General features: G+C 44.5%; 1 protein-coding gene across 3 annotated transcripts; it reads right to left on the reverse strand.

Moving 5' to 3' along the window:
- Positions 1 to 402: 402 nt before the first annotated feature.
- On the reverse strand, positions 403 to 15,041 carry LOC129818658 (splicing regulator ARVCF-like). Of its 3 annotated transcripts, XM_055874772.1 has the most exons (18): positions 14,795 to 15,039; positions 14,415 to 14,556; positions 11,021 to 11,191; positions 9,310 to 9,932; positions 7,773 to 8,251; positions 7,497 to 7,680; positions 7,203 to 7,320; positions 6,854 to 7,022; positions 6,672 to 6,689; positions 6,282 to 6,353; positions 2,818 to 2,945; positions 2,399 to 2,549; positions 2,043 to 2,235; positions 1,813 to 1,924; positions 1,564 to 1,651; positions 1,377 to 1,453; positions 1,159 to 1,277; positions 403 to 1,071 (listed from the first exon to the last, which is right to left on the reverse strand). In XM_055874772.1, the coding sequence occupies exons 2-17, from the start codon at positions 14,433 to 14,435 to the stop codon at positions 1,185 to 1,187; spliced, it is 2,697 nt and encodes an 898-aa protein (XP_055730747.1). In that variant the 5' UTR covers positions 14,436 to 14,556; positions 14,795 to 15,039; the 3' UTR covers positions 403 to 1,071; positions 1,159 to 1,184. The 3 variants fall into 3 exon arrangements, 2 of the variants coding, with proteins under 2 accessions (XP_055730747.1, XP_055730746.1); XM_055874771.1 differs by having other exon boundaries at positions 14,415 to 15,039; XR_008753967.1 differs by lacking the exon at positions 403 to 1,071 and having other exon boundaries at positions 1,263 to 1,277; positions 1,533 to 1,651; positions 14,415 to 15,041.
- Between the last annotated feature and the right edge of the window lie 4,285 nt (positions 15,042 to 19,326).

Raw genomic sequence — 19,326 nt, forward strand, 5'->3', positions numbered from 1 at the left:
AAACGTACCTTTTTTTCTCCTTCTTTAGCTGGACCTGGGTATATTTTGGTTTCATCTTGTAACAAATATGACATTCACTGGCAAAAGTAAACAAAGAAGTGACATCATCAACGGCAGAATTCTTCAAAAAATGCATTATGCTCGAGCAGCTTTTCCAACTTGCTGCACACTTCATTTCATGTTTCTATTCTCGTTCCAGCACAGCGACCATATACACTGTAAACATATGGAGCTGTCCAGTGCTGAAAGTAAAATGACTATAGCACAACACCTAAGCAACATGCTGCGTGAATGATAAATTCCCTAACATACATGTTGAATAAACCCCTCGCCCTTGTCCTAACAGAAAGACGAGAAGAACAGAAAATACAGTATACATTAAGTCCATATAACGTTGAGAAATTGTATGAGAAATTGTGGATTTTATTTGCTAACATTATCAATTTAACATCGCGATGCAAGAACAAACACTGCATAAAGCAGTCATCGAGTCAGCTCCTGATAAAATGGCACTATTACTTAGTGTATTATTATATGGAGGTATCCATTGTATTTGTGGTTACAAGATAACGTTCACAACTGTTAATAAATAACATGAATATTACAATATAAATGCCTTAATTTAGAATATTAACAATCTTTTATTACACATGTACAATCCCATTTCCAACTAGTCTCTCACATAAAACGGATGCACACCTTGCAGGAGTAAAACAATACAACATGTTAATTCTAGAGTAGGGCAGGTCAGGTACATAAAACAAAAATGTTTTGACAAATCCTAACTTCCTGGCCTACATTCAGCTGTGTCACTCCACTCATCCCGCTGTCCATTATGTGCACATTTATTTATTTTCTAAGTAGGAGAGGCTCTGATCAACTACAGTCAGAGTTTCACAATGAAAATGTAAACGCAAGTCCATATTCACTCCATTCTGATTTACTGGGGGGGGAAATAACCATGTTGTCCTAAATGGTGAGTTGACCAACAGAATGTCCATCTAAAGAATAAACACCACAATGACCTCCACAAATGTTGACGTTTCACTTCCTCTTTCACCAGCACATCTCCTGCAAAAAAGAAAAAAGACAAAGGACATGCATCACACCGATGTGTAAAACATCAACCCTAAAATAGTTCAGTGAAATTGGATTTACCTGCACTACAATCCCTTCTACCAGTCTCAGACCCAGGAGTCGAGGGGTGGAGGTTTGCGCTCCACCAGGCCCACTGCAGGCCTTCCAGCCCGGATGAAGTGCTTCCTCTCTGGGATACTCTACAACAAAATGTGAGTGTGTGTTTAGTTAAATGTGAGTCACCATTGAAGAACTCCTGACCTTACGTATAGTAAGGTGCTCTGTGCAGTGTTACTGACCTGGAGAGACTCTCTCTCCATCATGTAGCCTGGCCCATCACCCACTCTGTCCCCCTGCTCCACAGTGGAGTATCCATCTGTGTGAAAGACAGAGAGAATACAATAAACAAAGGCCATTTTACATTCAAATGACAAACAAGGAATAGGCACACCCACACTTATGCTGAAGCTACAGTCTCATGGTGACCTTGATTTTTCTCCATCAGAGGCAGTGTGATGTCATCATAGCCTGACTTTCCGCTCTTCGGTTTTTTGGACATTCCACTAGTTGTTGGCTGAGAGTAAAAAAGAGAGAACACACAATATGCCATTAGGAACTAATTTTGTCCCATACAGTGCTCAAGTTACAAATCAATAACAGAGTTGTGTTTGTGCCACCCATTTGGATTGTGTAGTGAATGGGGAATAGAGCCTTCTTCAGCATGCCATGCCATACCTTAAAGTGGCTCTTGTTCCAGCCTCCCTTGTAGAGACTGTTTCTTAGGTCCTTGTAAGCCCACACTGTCTGCAGGACATGAAATGCTGCTTTGGTCTCTCGCTCAGATTGGCTAGCAAAGAAACAAGAGAATAAACAAGAGCCAGCATAAAGGAGAAAGCACAGCACTGTAGACTGAGCATCTAGCCAATTGAAACCAACACCAAAGATACTTTGCTATGAAAATATACCTTGTCTTGTTGATGGCTACCAGTTTCTGGATGGCGTGGCCCTGTATGAGACCTCGGGCGTTCTCAGGGCTGTCTGAGATGATCTCATGGATAGTGTTCAGAATGGCCACCACTGTGTCCCCTTCCAGGTTCTTGGCTGGCCTCTGCTGACCACAGGGCAGATTACTTACCAGGTCCCTCATGGCATAATTCCCTGTGGGGGAAAGAAAATGGTCAAATCGTGTGTGTGTGTGTGTGTGTGTGTGTGTGTGTGTGTGTGTGTGTGTGTGTGTGTGTGTGTGTGTGTGTGTGTGTGTGTGTGTGTGTGTGTGTGTGTGTGTGTGCGTGCGTGCGTGCGTGCGTGCGTGTCTATGTACCTATGAGGTCTTTGTTCCGTCGATCTATGGCCAGGTTGCGTAGAGCAATAGCTACAGCCCGGACCACTTTATCACCATCTGAACGCAGTAGCTCCACCAGGACAGGCAGACCTTTCTCCTTCCTCACTGTGGCCCGGATGTAACTGGACCACTTTGAGCAAAGGCACAGAGAGAGAGAATAATAGAAGGGTGTAATGTATGACATTTTGTAAAGTCCTATTGTGCTACTTATGATTATTAATACATACTCATACTTTTATACACATTATAGTTTTTCAACCACAATTCAATCACACTTAATCAACCCTTCACACAGAGAGCAAGAGAGAGAGAGAGAGAAAGAGAAATGGGATGAGAAACAAGCAGTCTGTTCTCCCACAGCCTCAGATCAACTGCTTCTACGATTGGCCTTCACTCACCGCCCAGTGTCCTGCAGCGAGGTTCTGCAGCGCTCCGGCTGCTGCCTCCAGGGTGTTGTGGTTTTGACTGCAAGTGAGGAGAGACAGGTACAGCCTCACAACCTCTGGCTGGTAAAGCAGCTCCAGACCTACAGAGAGGGAGGGAGGGAACGAGAGAAGCACAGAGAACTCTCAGATACATTGGAACTGGTATGATGAGACACCGTGGTTGGATTCACAAGCAGTTCATCTTTAAACCTATGTAAAATATGTTTTGTTTTTTTAATTTTTATAATGAGTATTTCTGTATTTGAATTTGGCGCCCAGAAGTTTCACTGGCTGTTGAAGAGGTGGGACGCTACCGTCTCACGTGCCCAAGAGAGGTTAAGGAAGACATCCTCTTCTGCAAACCAATGGAAACCAGGACAACAGGAGAGGATATTTTTAAAGTACTGGACAGCTATGTGACATCAAATTGACTTTGATGGCCGAGATGTGTTGGTATCTGTAGTGATGGCGCAAAAGCCATGACAGGGAGACATAGTGGAGTGGTAATGCGCGTCCAAGCAGTTGCTCCCGATGCCACTTGGGTAAACTGCAGCATCCACGATAGGCTCTTGCTGTCAAGGGAATGCCTGACAGCTTGAAGGACGTTTTGGACACTACAGTGAAAAGGGTTAACTTTGTTAAAGCAAGGCCCCTGAACTATTTTCTGCACTATGCAATGATATGGGCAGCGACCATGTAACGTTTTTACAACATACAGAAGTGCGCTGGTTATCAAGGGGCAAAGTATTGACAAATTTTTTTAAATTGAGAGACGAGCTTAAAGTTTTCTTTACTGACCATCATTTTCACTTGTCTGACCGCTTGCATGGTGACGAGTTTCTCACATGACTGGCCTATCTGGGTGATGTTTTTTCTCACCTGAATGATCTGAATCTAGGATTAACTATATTCAATGTGCGGGACAAAATTGAGGCTATGATTAAGAAGTTGGAGCTCTTCTCTGTCTGCATTAACAAGGACAACACACACATCTTTCTATCATTGTATGATTTTTGTGTGTGCAAATGGACAAGGTTAAGAACAATGTCAAATGTGATATAGCGAAGCACCTGAGTGAGCTGGGTGCGTAATTACGCAGGTACTTTCCCGAAACAGACGACACAAACAGCTGGATTTGTTATCCCTTTCGTGCCCTGCCTCCAGTCCACTTACCGATATCTGAACAGGAGGGCCTCATTGAAATTGCAACAAGCGGTTCTTGAATATAATCAGAAGCCACTGCCAGATTTCTGGATTGAGCTGCACTCACAGTATCCTGCCTTGGCAAATTGTGCTGTTAAGACACTGACGCCCTTTGCAACCACGTACCTATGTGAGAGTGGATTCTCGGCCCTCATTAACATGAAAACTAAATACAGGCACAGACTGTGTGTGGTTAATGATTTAAGACTGAGACTCTCTCCAATACAACCCAACATTGCAGAGTTATGTGCATCCTTGCAAGCACACCCTTCTCATTAAGCTGTGGTGAGTTATTCACAATTTTTGATGAACAAATAAGGTTTTATATGTAAGATGGCTAAGTAAAGAGCAAAAGATTGATAAGAATGATATTATTATTTATGCCCTGGTCCTATAAGAGCTCTTTGTCATTTTCCACGAGCCAGGTTGTGACAAACTCATACGCATTCTTATGTTTAATAAAACAACCTTTGAGAGAGTGCTGACCCTGATGCTAGAGGGGGTACGCAGCTGACCCTGATGCTAGAGGGGGTACGCAGCTGACCCTGATGCTAGAGGGGGTACGCAGCTGACCCTGATGCTAGAGGGGGTACGCAGCTGGAGGTTGAATGTTTGAAGGGGTACGGGACTATAAAAACTTCGGGAATCACTGCTCTAGAGAATATATGTAGGCTTACACAGTTAGGCTATGAAGCTCAAAATTATTATTGGCCTAGTATTTCAGAAAGACTATACAGTATAATGTACACAACATAGATAATACCCCCAATTAAAGCTTAGCCATGTTTGTGTGTGTAAATTTTAGATATTCACACTGCTTTTATGTTGAAGGAATATTCTGCCTTGCAAAGGGATTTGGACTGTGCATGATATTACAAATGCATAAAGAAAACTAAATGTTTTTTCCAACTCCAAACTTTCACGCAAACACCCCAACTACATGTAAACATGGATCACTATTGCATTATTAACCAATGGATGCTTCGGGCTCCAACTCTTATCAGCTCTCTGAGAACTCTTGTCTGCTACAAACGGTACCACCACTCACTTCAACCATATTCACAGACTGTACTATTCTACTGGAGTGAGAGGGTTCTAGCTACACATACATCCCTAGCAGTCATGCTGGAGTATAGAAGGAATCCAAATACTCAGGAATTCTCTCACAGGCGGTCCTCCAGAGGCTTTCCAATGATATTCAGCCAGCTGAAGCCGAAGATGCTGATAGGCTGCCTCTGGCTGAGAGACTTACGTGCTGTCTAATCCTGACCTAGGCATGTAACCTTCTTATCACATTGATTGCAGCCGCAGGCAGGAGTGTGGGATGGCTCCACAGCCAGGCACACAGGTTCTGTGGAGGGTATAAGATTTTCTGACTGGCTACACAGGTCCATCGAGCAGTGCCCGTTCCCTGTGTCATCAGAAACCTTCTCACACAAGTTCTGGTGGGCCACGACCAAACCTTCCCTTTAAACCTGTCTGGACTTTTACATCAAAAGACATCAACCATGCTCAGGGAATGATTTTGTCTGTATATGTATATTCATGTATCTGATTATGTTCCAATGCCATATAGAAGAGAGTTGTATAATCTATTCAGTTATACAACTCTCTTTTTTACTAAGGTATAATCTATTCAGTTATACAACTCTCTTTTTTACTAAGGTATAATCTTCTGTTGGAACTTCTGAATGTCAATGACTAGTTTAGAATCCTGTCAATAGTCTGCGATATTACACATTATATTTTACATTAAAAAGGCAGCTATAGTGTCTTATCATCACATTGTGACACAAAATGCATTCAATCGTCCCTTCATTTGATGCTGAATATAAGCTCTACTAGCTGTCTACACTGCGCCATCTCAAACACAGAAGTACATTATTCACAATATAAGTCTCTTGAGTTGCCACAGCAATCCCACCAAGCTATTCCATATTGTACTGTACTCATATAGTAACTGACACATGGTACGTTTGTATGGACCATGTAGTTCTGCCAAAACATTCAGGCAACCTATTGTTATCTCTAAATGTTTCAAATACAATCCAACCACTTCTTGACAGTACAACACATTGGAAACGATTCTACATCATGCACAAATACCCTTTCCAAATGCCTCATGCCAAGGTTAAGGCTTTGTACAATGTAGGTCTTTGGAATGCATCTTGAAGTTACATAAATGCATGTCTTGAATCTTGACCAATCCACAGATCCCTAAAGATGTTCCATACCTTTCATTGGTTCTGTGCGTTTGGGTAAATCCAGAGTACCATATTTTTTATCACTTGGTCCATTTCTCCAGCCTAGACGAAACACACACACACGCAACCACACACGCACACACACACACACAGACATATACACACACACATACATACACACACACACACACACACACACAATAAATAGGAAAGATCAAAACATGGAAAGTGTATAGAGACATGGAATGTGTAGAAATCTTTTCTAACAATGAGTCAGAAAATCCTAGGTCTTCCACTGAAGCTCAAGTCTTGAGGCAGACAACAGGGCAAGCAACCACAGAGGTCCTGGTTTCTCATTGTTGACAGAACATTATTCTGGATTTTCAGATTGTCAAATATCATTCATTCATTCAGACTTACTTTGACTGAACCACTCCTCTATTGAACGGAAGGAAACAAAACAAAAGATAAATAAGGAAGACATTAGTAAAGCAACACAGAGTACACACCAGAAATCCCACAATTCTACTACGTATTACGTGTTGCGCAAACTGCTTGACCACCATTCATATAGCGCCATCATGAGGTCAGATTCAACTCACCCTTTGGCTTCTTCCCTCCAAAACAGTCTGCCTCCTTCTTTTTCTTCTGGTTCCCTCCTAACCCTGGCACCTGATTGGCCACGGGTTCCTGAAATCTCTCCGCCCCCGGCACCTCTTTGTGGACGTGGTAGGAGAGGTTTCTCAGGATGCAGACACAGTTCTCTACCAACTGAGAGATAGGAGGATAAACAACACAAAGATGCTCATCACAGACAGCAGATGCATAGAATGTGGGGAGGGTCTGATTCTCATATGTGGTCCAGAATACTTTTGGTTAATGTACTGATTCGCATTCCGGCTATAGTGTTTTCGTTGGGATTTACATGTGCTCAACTGTGTCTGCGTTCACCTTATTGTCGGTCTCCTTGTGTGCGACAGCTGACTGAAGGGCATGGAGGAGTGCGTCCACCAGCCCCTCACACTCCCTCAGTCTCTGCCGAGCCTCTGCCCCATCTGAGCTCACATTCCTGGGGGAACACAGCTCTATTAGTGGGGCGGATGAAGTTAGCATAGCACCGCTATCAGTATCTCATTTACCATTACGTCCAATTTAGAAACGTCCAATTTAGGGAGCAATGAACCCTGAAATAGTTGTTGTGTAAGGTTCCATTATCTTTTCATCTATGTAGCTGCTATACTTTGCCTGAGACATCCTGAGGTGTTCTTGAACACGGTGGTCCACTCTGTCTCCTGGGGTCTGGAGTGCTCAGTAGGGTCTCTCCTCCAGCCAGAGTGGGGGATGATGACCTCATCAGTCAGTGTCTGGAGCCCGTGGTTGATGATCATCATCTTCAGAGGCTCATGGGAGGAGAGGTTCCACAGGGTCCCTATAGGTAAAAAGTATACGCGATTTGTCCGAATGCTATACAGAAGGTGTTTGGGTAATCAGGGTGAATCTTCTGTCATAGGCTCACTGTACCTGTGACCAGCTCTGTGACCTCCATGTTACTGGACTTTCTCAGCAGTCTGACCAGGGCCGGGATGCCATCACAGTTCTTGATGGCCACCTTGTTGTGGTGGTCTTTCCCATAGGAGATGTTCCTCAGGGCTCCACAGGCCTTGCGGTGGACCTCGGCTTTAGGGTGGTCCAGGAGGCCCACCAGTACTGGAACCCCCTTCAGCTGCCTGACGTCTTGCTTCATGTGGTCGTTCTCGTAGCACAGGTGCTGCAAGTAGGCGGCGGCGTTGGACTTGACCGGGTCCATGGGGTGGCTGAGCATGGTGATGACCTCCCTCAGGTTGGGGTCCCTCCAGCGGGGGTCCTTACGGATGCTGTCCAGGCTGACCATGCTGCAGCGCTTGTGGGGGAACTGTAGCATCTGAGCCCTGGACATGGCCTGGAAGAAGGAGGTGGGGTCCCCGTCCACCTGGGACATGAGGGCCTCCTCGTATCCCCCTCTGGAGAAATAGAGAGGGAAGGAGGGGTTAAGTGGGGAGGGGGGGGCTGAGACAAGGACAAGAGATGGGCCTATATGTAGAGACAGACAGAATGCACAGAAAGCAATTAGATGTTGTTTGCTGAACAGTCACCGTTATTGTCTCTTGTATGTTCTCTGAATAGTTGTGCAAACAGATATTTTATCTCGACAGCTTGAGTTCCAGATAGATGGAGAGAAAGAGAGAGCAGAAGATAGGCGGGGAAGCGATAGAGCGCTAGATAGTTAAGTATCCTCTGTAAACAGCTCATTGACAGCTTACAAGCTGAGGAACGTGCTGCTGTCAGTCAGTGATACAGGTGTAACCTCCTTATTTATTGACTGGTGGCCTCCGCTGATTGTTACCACCTGCTCCTTGACTGCCGGCCATCTGTCTCGCCCCACCACATGGACTACAGCAGCTAGAAGCTCCCACTGAGGCTCAACGCTATGGATCGCAATATACAGAAATCCACTCATGCAGTTTCAAGCCATACTGAGCTGTGTTGAGTCTTATAAGTAGAATTTTCTAGTCTCCTCTTTAAAAAATAAAATGTGTTCATAAGCTACATAATCGAATGTTGAGGGTCAGTGTATGGTGAAGTGTACTCTACAGTGTTATCTCGTCACTGAAAACAGCATTTATGTGGTGAATGAAGATAATGATTGTGTACAGGACTGTTCTATTGGTCAGTAGCAAACAATACACAGAATGTGTCCTCCTTTTCAAATGACTACCTACACACAGCAAAAATCAATGCCCGGTCTTGAGAAAGCATTAGCCTTTGTCAAGGGTAAACTAATTTACAGAGAGGTTATTGATGTTTGCGCGCCACACATTAAATGTCCTTTTACTACTGTCCATTCTCTGAATGTAAATAACTAATTTTAATGGGAATAAAGGACTTGACTTTGAATCAATGGATTCCATCACCTACCATAGAGCTGAGATAACAAGGTCACCAGTCTTTTTAGCTTGGATATGCTGCTAGGGAGTTCTACTGTCATGCATGTGCCGAACTAGCTAGCCCATATCCTAACCTGGTTCTGGAAGGCTCCATCAGGAGCTCCATGGTAGTGATGGGTCTGAGATAGTGGATTCCCCCCAGGGTGGCGTAGCTGGAGGTGGGGTAGTCAGCCTTTACATCCTGGGCGTCCCCTGGTCCTTCCCCCTCGGTCTGGTTAGTCAGGCCCACCTGGCCGTAGTTGTCCCTGGGTAGGGGCAGGGTGTAGTGGCCTCCGGGCTGGGTCTGGTAGTTCCTGGAGGGCCAGTAGGTGTGGGGGGAGTTGTGGTGGACACCTCCTCGAGACAGGCTGCCATACCCAGAATACATAGCACCTCCAAGGCCAGGAAATGGAGGGTCAGGGAGGGTGTAGATGTTGTTCTGCCTCTCAGGGATCTCTGTGTTGGGATCACGGTCGGTGTTGTTGTAGGGAGGGGGGAGAGTGGTGATGGTAGCAGTGGTTGTGATAAGGGGGGTGAGGGACTCAGAGGAGTTTTGGACGTTGGTCAGGGGGCTGGGCTGCAGAGATGGGTTGTCTGGACACATGGGAACCTGGGTAACTGGGAGATGCTGTGGGGCTGGGGGAAGCTGGGGGGTGGGTGTGTCTGGGGTGTTCGGAGTGTCTGCCTGGTCATTCGCTAGTTCCACAACCTTGGGGTCCTGTAGAGAGGAAGGCATATCGTTAATTTCAATACACCAGTCAGACTGCCCCAACTGTGGGATCTAATATTCCATCTCCATCACAGCCTCAGCCAAGTCTATGAGACGCCATCCTAAAGCTGCACTCACTGCCTCAAATAACCACAACCACGTTTATCAATACTACCACCAAATCTACTACTAACTTTTTTCCCCAACAGCAGAGAGCACAAAATGGCACAGTTTGATAAACATTTAACCCTGCATTAAACAAACCAAAAAATCGCCCACAAGCTCTCGTCTCACAGGAATTATCCATCATTTTTATTACAACAGATTCCTGGCTTTGAAGTAGGCGAGTAGATAATTCATTCTGCTTGGCTGCCAGTGAATAATGTATTTCCCCAGTTGGAAATTAGTTTAGATTGGACTGTGATGAAACAAGCTGAGGTCCAGCTACTGTTGAGTACTAGAGTAAATTGCAGGAAATTAAAATGGTCTGTTTGATGGAAGTTGATTTTGATGTTAACATTTTCACAACCACCAAGACCAACACGCAATCTGTGTTTTTATCTTGCACAACTATGAATATGATGTAAATATGTATGACGTTAGATGACTCAAATAGTCTGATGAATAGTATTGTGGAAATTCTACACTAGGATAAGCTTTGTGGCATTCTCTGGCCCTGAGATACAATAGTGTTAGCTGCTACTTCCCCAAGGGAAATTCTGGGAGCTTGGCACAATACAGCCTTCAGTTCAAAAAGCTGTCTGGGGCCTTTAGATTTACATTCTGTTGAATGGCAATTTGTTTCTGGCGGATGGTTAGGATTAAAAACACATCATAGTTCACCACAGCTGCAGATGTATTACACTGTATAGTTATTGTTTCCCATTGTTCTGACATAAATCGTAATGCACTGGGATGGTGTTTTATTGGAGATATAATGGAGGATTAATCCATGCTTCAGATTCCAGTAGATAATGATTACAGTATGATCCTGGGAGAGATGTACTGTAGAGATCAACTGGCTGAGCTTAGATGATGACTGATTGCTAAATGAAGTAAATAGTCCATAGGGGATCAATATATTGATGAGTGGGAACCTCTGTGTGTTGTGGTGCCTCTGTCTCTGCAGTGGAGCTGCCATTGGTGGAGGTGACAACAGAGGAGTTGGAGGTGGGTGTGTTCAGGTCATCGTCTGTAGGTTCCACATGTGATTCCTTGGTTTCCGGGGTTATAGCCGACAGAGACGAGGGCCCCCCTGGGATCTGCTCCTACACAACAGAGGAACGAGTTAGATACACACTCCTACGCAGCAGGCAAGCACATAGCACAGGGTAGAGAGTTGGAGACATATCCTACTACAGACCAAGTGCAGGGTCGAGAGTTTGATACACAGCAAAGGGAAGAGATTTAGTTAGACATCCGAAGCGTAGAAGAGAACGTTTCACAGAGAAAGAGAGTGAACGAGTGAGAAAGCAAGAGAGAGAGAGAGAGAGAGGAGAGGTAGATAGAGAGCGAGAGAGAGAGAGGGAGATCTAGCAAAGGAGAAGAGGGAGAGAGAGAGAGAGAGAGGCGAGAAGGAGAGAGAGAGAGAGAGAGGAGAGGGAGAGTGCCCAGTATCCTTTGTAAAGAGAGGGAGAAATAAAGACAAACTAAAGGTGACATGCCAGTGAGAGCAAGAGAGGGTATTATCTAAATGTGAGAATGAGCTCCACCTGTTTAATTAAATCAGCATTTGTTTGACCTCTCTTGAGGCCCTCTCACCCCGTTGACCATTCTGCTGCTGCCATTCTGCTGACCTTTCACTTCCCCTGCTGACTGCTCGCATATTGTTCATTTTTAAGCCCTCTCTTTCAAACACCCCCTCACTGTATAGTGTAAGACACAACGCTATTCAGCCTTTCCATACTGATGTGTGGCCATGTGTGGGGAATGGCAAAGAGGGGAGCAGGCTGTTGTAATTGTGGAGGTTCAGGTGCTGAGAGATTTGATTTGTTAAAAGAGTAATGATGCCATTATGTGGATTAATGAGGAGGAATGGTTTGGCATAAGTACTGAGATATAACAATGTCCTGTCTTTAATCAGCCCTCTCCAGCAGCTAGCCTGAGACACACAGAGTCATTTACTGATTTATGCTTATTTATTTAAGTTAACTTGGGGGTTGCATTTCCCCAAACTAGGAATCTATTGAATATAAAACATAAACAACTTCAAATGGATCTATAAAGAGACTAAAGAGGCATAAAATATGAACAAAATTACCCATAATTAATGTTGACGTGCTTTTGCATACTAAATAGTGTTCATACACGGAAGATTCTGTTTTGATCACCCAAGGGTGTCTGAATCTGAGATCTTATTCAACATGTTAATGAGCAGAACTCCATTCACCATAAGGGAGAAAATTGATTTATGTGCCAATATCTCTTGCAAGCCATCAGATAATCTGACATAAAATGCATTGCATCATATCTCACCGTTCTAAATGAAAGTGCTCTCAATCTTACTGTGCAGGAACAAATGAAAATATCAGGTTTGCCTGTAAGGGCTCGATTCAATGATGATAAAGGTGATGTTTCCAATTGAGATGACATATGCAGGGTTTTACCATGAATGCATTCTGTACGAACATGGGAACATTGCTTTTCAATTCCAATCTCGCTATAGTGCTGAACTTCTGCAATATGGATTGAATCGAGCCCGTACAGAAACATACTGTAAATAACAGTGAATTCAACAGTATTCCAACATACTGTACATAAAAGTGAATTCAACAGTATTCCAACTTCAACGAATCCAAGGGAAATAGTAGGGGGCTGCATGTAAAATAGTCCTCAGAATCTGCAGTTATAAAACTCATTAATGTGATGGGAGAGCTGATTCACTCACAGCCTCCATTTCCCAAACATAATGTCCTCATCTTCATGCAAATAAATCTGTCATAGAGAGAAAGAAGGAGAGATGAAAGCCCCATGGTGGACACACAGCAGAGAGAGAGAGAGACAGAGTGAGAGAGAGAGAGAGGGGGGGGGGGGGATGCAGTCTTCAACAGCCCTGGAGGGATAAATGATTGGAGGTATTGTAGAGCAGAGATAAATAAATAACTAGCTGGCTAAAGGCAGGTGTCTCTGTTCTCTAAGGAAGGCTTGATGGAGGGATTGAGAGATGGTAATAGGGTTTGAGAGAGGCAAAGAGGGATGTATAGTGAGGTTAGAGACTGAGAAATTCCCACCTGGCCCTGTTTTTAGATGAGCATTTCAACAGATCAAGAGCCTTCCAACACTGTTCCTCCATCACATCAACCAACTATCCTCATATGTCTACAGACTGTATTTGCTGCTGTTTACAAATGAGATGCAGGAGATAGATGTTAGAGGCACTGAAGCAGGGGACAAAGTGACACGATTAGCGTCTTGTTCCAGCCAACTGTCAAATCAAGGCTGACTGCACCACATTATAGTGGAAAGGCCAACAGTCTGATCTTCTGCTGAGTGAGTTCAGATTTAGTGGCCGGCTCAAGGGCACTCCAGACGCAAGCCACATTTAATACTTGTCACAAGCTCATTACGATAGACGAATCATGCAGGGGATAGAGAAAATGCATGCCCTCTATCTCAATATTAATGTAGCTAAGAGGAGAAGCTGCGACCCTGTTGGAATTACCACTGACAATGCAGTCAATTTGTCTTCATCAGATAGAGGAGAGAGAAATGTGTATCGCTCCAGTACTTGATGTGAAATGACTGCGTGCACAACATTGCGGTAAACACCGAGCAATAACTTGTCACAATGGACCCCCTCCCAGGGTTTCCAATTAGAGGGGCAAGAAGTTGGCTTGTTTTTGTTTTGTTGTCAAGACGTGAGAGGAAAACATTCTCTGTCCACATTACCCAAACACAACATTATCCAGTCACAGCAGCCTCAGAGAGCCACTGCAGCTAGGCATTACAGCATGATGACATCAGGATATCCCATCTCATTCACCGCTGTGCCAAGACTCATTTCCATTGAGAATGAGGACACCGCTCATCTCTTGTCTTTGTCTATGCAGGATGCAGGAGCCAGGAAGCCCCCTGGACAACGAACAGCTCAATACTGCATGGATATATTTCATGTAATTCTAACTTTCAGTGGCTGGCTGGCGGTGTGCTGGGTGATAACAGCGTATGCAGCAGCAGCAGCACATTCCCCTGTGGGTGGTTATCACTCAGCCTCCTCTCATAATGTTACCATGATTGACAGCCTCTCCATATGTCCTGCAGCATACACACTGAACAGAGGTGTTGGGAGCATGTCCCTGAGCATACACACAAGTAGACTGCAACACACTGATCTGAGGGGAGAAAAGAACGCTTTCCCCCTTCATACTACGAGAGAAGCCTATAGCTAACCGAATAGAATAGAATACAGAACAGCTGTGGACTGGGCTCCTGGAGGAAAAGCGTCGAGGGAGGGTAGTGAAGAGAAAACAAATACTAAATCAAAACACTTACCGCTTTCACCTCTGCAGGCATTGCCAAATCCCTTTGATTAGCTTTCCTACCAACTGATGGACAGAATCCTTCCCCAGTGAGAAGAGAGCACCGCGTCTGTTCCCCTCCTCCTGCTGTTTTCTCCCCCGACTTTTCCCTTTCCCTGTGAGCATGGAGGCAGTTCAGACATGAGCAGCCATCCTTCCTCCCGGGCTCTCACTAACGCACGTACGTGCACGCAGCACATCCACACACTCCCTCTCTCTCACACACACACACACACACTCACACACACACACTCACACATATTCACACAGTGATCTCAGATTGATTCTGCACTCTCCCCCATGAAAGAGATGCTGAATCAACGACAAAAAACAGGCAATCTCATCATTACACACCACTCTCTGCTGTCATACAAACAGCTGTATCCACGGTTAGTAGCAAGATGTTGGTTAAATCAAACTAAAAGAAATACTGCTGAACCCTATAAGAAAAGGGGTGAGTATATCCAGTTAGCGGAAAGCAATCTGTGTGCTTTCTCCCCAGTAGCCTGCTTCTCTCACTCACTCACACACACTGTTCCCTATGGGCTGACAAACAGATGCAGCTGGAGCAGGAAGAAGGCTGCTCTAGCCCAGCCCTGTCACCCATGTGCAGGACAGAGGGAGGGACGGATGGAAAAAGGGGACGGAGGGAGAGAAGGATGGAGGGACGGAGGAGAGGAGGAGAGGAAGGCAAAGGGTGCAGCAGACAAAGAAAGGCTACCCTGCATACTGCGATAACAGCCTCGAGTGAAACTAGATATGTGCATGCAATTCAATTCGACAACATTACATTTTAATATTAAACCCAGTCATCTAAAGAGGCACTAACATCTAATTATTACCCTATAGTGATCTGTGAAAGCACCCTTGAGTGATGTAAGCTCCTACTCATGCTCTGTGATTTGCAAATCCAAAGCACAAAGCTAGACATAGTGAAAAAAGAGACAAATATTAGACTAAATGGTGATAGTCTAATTAGTACTTGCTCAAATGTTTACTGTTGATTTGAATCTTACAGTAATAGCATGGCTTATGAACGACAGTTTCAAAGCATACAGATGAAAATACAAGGGGGACAGCTAGCAATACACAGCATGTCCGTGCATCCCACACCGAAGCACTGCATGTATGGTATGTACAGTACATTGTACAGTACAGTAGGGTGATCACGCGCTCAAATGGACACGCATTCTGTCATGCTCAGCGTTACGTTCCTCCACATCCATTCATTCCCACTCTCTCTCTATCACACAGACACATTCCCTTTCATCCGTTCTAAACCCTCCTCCCCCCACTGCCCCCAGCCACCTCTATGAAAGTCTGATGTGACCGAGGCTAATTCATTAGCAGAATTAACACGGAGGACCCGCGGGCTTCACAACCCAGCTAGTTTAATGAGCAGAGCAGTTAACATCTAAGGACAGCTAAAATACACAATTATAAGATGTGCTTGTAACCAATGAGATTCAAGTGAATTGGTATATTGCTGTTGACACAACAGCAGCGTAGTCCAACTAAATTGAGCCACATCTTGAAATACCAATAAAGGTCAACAGTGAGCCGTAACAAGGGACAATGATCTATACTCAGTCATTGGGGTTGGCCAGTGGTTACCAATCTTTTTTGGTTACTGTACCACCAACTGAAGATTGCACTGCCCGGAGTACCTCTAAAGGATCCCCTCGTGTGCATTTTACCAGTAGACCTATGGTCTCATGAGTCTTCTCATGTACCCCCTAGTATCCCTGGTTGGGAAACACTGATGTAGGCTATGGCAGGACCAGGAAACTAAAAATAAGAAATATATCTAGGACTTGAGAGAACCCATTGGGCACAGACATCAATTCAATGTCTATTCCACGCTGGTTCAATGTCATTTCATTTAAAACGCCGTGGATACAATGTTGATTCAATCAGTGTGTGCCCAGTGGGAAGGAGGGTTTCCAAGAGTGGAGCCAGTAAGCTTGAGAGCCTCTCCGCTCTGACTACTAATAATACTGTACCTGACATGCTGTCTTCCAGTTAGCAGTACCTGCAAATCAGAATAATCCACAGAAAAACAGGAAAAGGAACTTCAGGAAAGGAAATTCCCCTGAAGCAGACAGTCCAACAAAGGGCCGAGTGAATGTTGAAGTTCTATAGATAATATATGAGATACAAGTCTCTTTGAATTGTGATAAATAATGGATGTAAACCAGGGCCCCCCAGAGAGCTGAACTACACAAGGTGTTATGATTTATACTGAGCCTTCCTGTCAGGTGTCACCACAGGAAACGCTTCATCATAAACAGCCCAGGGAGGAAATGAAATGCTTCAGTGGCACGGGAATCTGAACCTGGCAATCAACAAGGCACTGATGACCCTCAATCAATTAGGAGGAGTGTGTGTGTGTGTGTGTGTGTGTGTGTGTGTGTGTGTGTGTGTGTGTGTGTGTGTGTGTGTGTGTGTGTGTGTGTGTGTGTGTGTGTGTGTGTGTGTGTGTGTGTGTGTCTGATGTGAGTGTGCATGCATGCGTGCATCTGATATAACTTTATCACCATTGGTCAGCATAACCACAACATGGTGTAAGATAGCACTATTCTGACACCAGAATCTGCTCCACTTCATGTACTCAACGAACCACAAACCCTCCTCTTCACAGCAGCCTTCCTCATTAACATTTTACCCCAGGCTACAGAAACAGCGAGGAGAGAGAGGGAGGGAGAGATTGGGGGTAAGAGAGAGAGAGAGAGAGCGAGCGAGAGATAGAGAGAGCGGGGGGGGGGATAGAGGGAGTGGGTGAGAGACGGAGAAAGAGAGGGAGAGAGAGAGAGAGCGAGCGAGAGAGGGGGGGGGATAGAGGGAGTGGGTGAGAGACGGAGAAAGAGAGGGAGAGAGCAGGAGGGAGGGAAACAGAGTATTAGAACTACATCAAAACCAGCAGCTCAGAGGTCTGCAACTGGGCCAAAGTTAAAAACACACATGAACAGAACACCAAGCTGAATATTTGATCAATGGCCTTTAAAGCGGTCCCATCACTAGACTTCAGACAGTGGAAGTGTCATGCTTCCTACAAGCTTGGTGAAGATCAAAAGTGCTCGTTCAGACTGAATAGACACAGTAGGGTCACGGTTGTAGAGGGCACCGTTTCATAAAGAAGGGGGGTCAATCCAGGAGGAGAGAGAGAAGAAAAGGAAGATGAAAGGATGCACAGAGTCTGAAGAACGGTAGAATTTTACATTTAAAAAATGGATATGTCAAATGAAGGGTGGAAAAACTTCAGTCATTAGTGAGACAATAAGCTATTTGTTATGTGATCTAATCTGAAGAGATGAACGGTCATGAATAATGCATTGTTTGGGACTCAATACATGTTCTGTGATGTCACACGGTACTGTGATAAATGGAATGAAAGAAAAGACCGTTGCCAACTGCAGAACCATAGAAACTGAAATATTACAGCAGGGAGGGGGCTACTGTTAACCAAGGCTGTTCCTTCTTTTCGTGTTTTCTGAGTACCTAACCCCCGTGTAAACGGTTGTTGATGTTCTCAGTACTTTTCACTACAGCCCTGCAGTTCTGGAATGATGTCTCGATCTCTCAGTGTCTATGGCAACGATCACTGGCAGTCTGAGAAATATCACCGCATCAGACTGCTAGGGCAGCACACAATCTCAGTGGAATTACCTCAATAGCGAAGGCTTCATTTATTTAAGATATCCAACACATACTTCTCTGAAATCCATAGCAAGCCTCCCATCAAAAAGTAGGCCTATAGGATTACCTACACACTCATTTGTGGGGCGGCAGGTAGCCATAGTGGTTAGAGCATTGGACTAGTAACCGAAAGGTTGCAAGATTGAATCCCTGGGCTGACAAGGTAAAAATATGTCCTTCTGCCCCTGAACAAGGCAGTTAACCCATTGTTCCCAGGCTGTTGTTGAAAATAAGAATTTGTTCTTTTAACTGACTTGCCTAGTTAAATAAAGGTAAAATATACTCTTGAATGTTCTTTATTCTACTCACAGCACCTCACATATATGTCCACTAGGGGGTACCATTTCCTCATACTATTCTGAACGAAAGCTGAACTGAGCTCAGTTCCTGCACCTTGTGTCAAAGCGGGACCTAGGTCGGGCCAAGCTTCAGTACCTTGTAGGTCAGAAGAGAAATATTGGATAAAAGTAAGCTAAACCAAGGTTATGGGTTAGGGTTGTGTTTAAGGCTAGAGTTGAACTGGGATGTGGACATGAAGCTAGTGTTATTAAGGTTAAGGCTCTGTTTGCTCCTAGCAGAACGCGGCTTGGCGAAGTGAACCTCTTTGCCTCACATACTTCTTCGATTGAAAAACGATAAAAGTAGCAAAATTACTGTTTGTCCTCTTGAGACCCCGTAGCAACAACATAGCCAGTATACACTTACTCAAAATATTAAGAATTAATCTAAGATAAATCAAGAAATATGTCATTAATTTTGATGTTTTCACCAAGGAGGTCAATTTTACATCTAAGATGTTTTATTATTTCTCAAGTCATCTCACAGTTGAATGACAACAAGCACTTAATTGAAGAATCCCGTCCATAGTTCCCACTCTTACTAGGAGTAGTACTGTTGACCAATCACCGATGAAGGGGCGTAGACTTCGGCTACCGAACTTCGACTTGCCTCCAGAAAAACATTTGTGCGCGAACAGCCGGGGAAAAAAACAGCCGAACACCCAAACGAACAAAAACGTTACAAAATGTAATCATAATAAATGCGCAAACTGCTTTGCTTGGGAACAATGCGACAGGCTTTATAGTTGTGGATGAGCCTAGGGTTAGATTTGAAACAGGATGTGGACATGAAGCTGGTGGCAAGAACGGATAAACGAATACATAATTGAATGACAACACCTTAAACAGAAA

This window comes from Salvelinus fontinalis, chromosome 21 (assembly GCF_029448725.1).
Source record: "Salvelinus fontinalis isolate EN_2023a chromosome 21, ASM2944872v1, whole genome shotgun sequence".
Lineage (NCBI taxonomy): Eukaryota > Metazoa > Chordata > Actinopteri > Salmoniformes > Salmonidae > Salvelinus > Salvelinus fontinalis.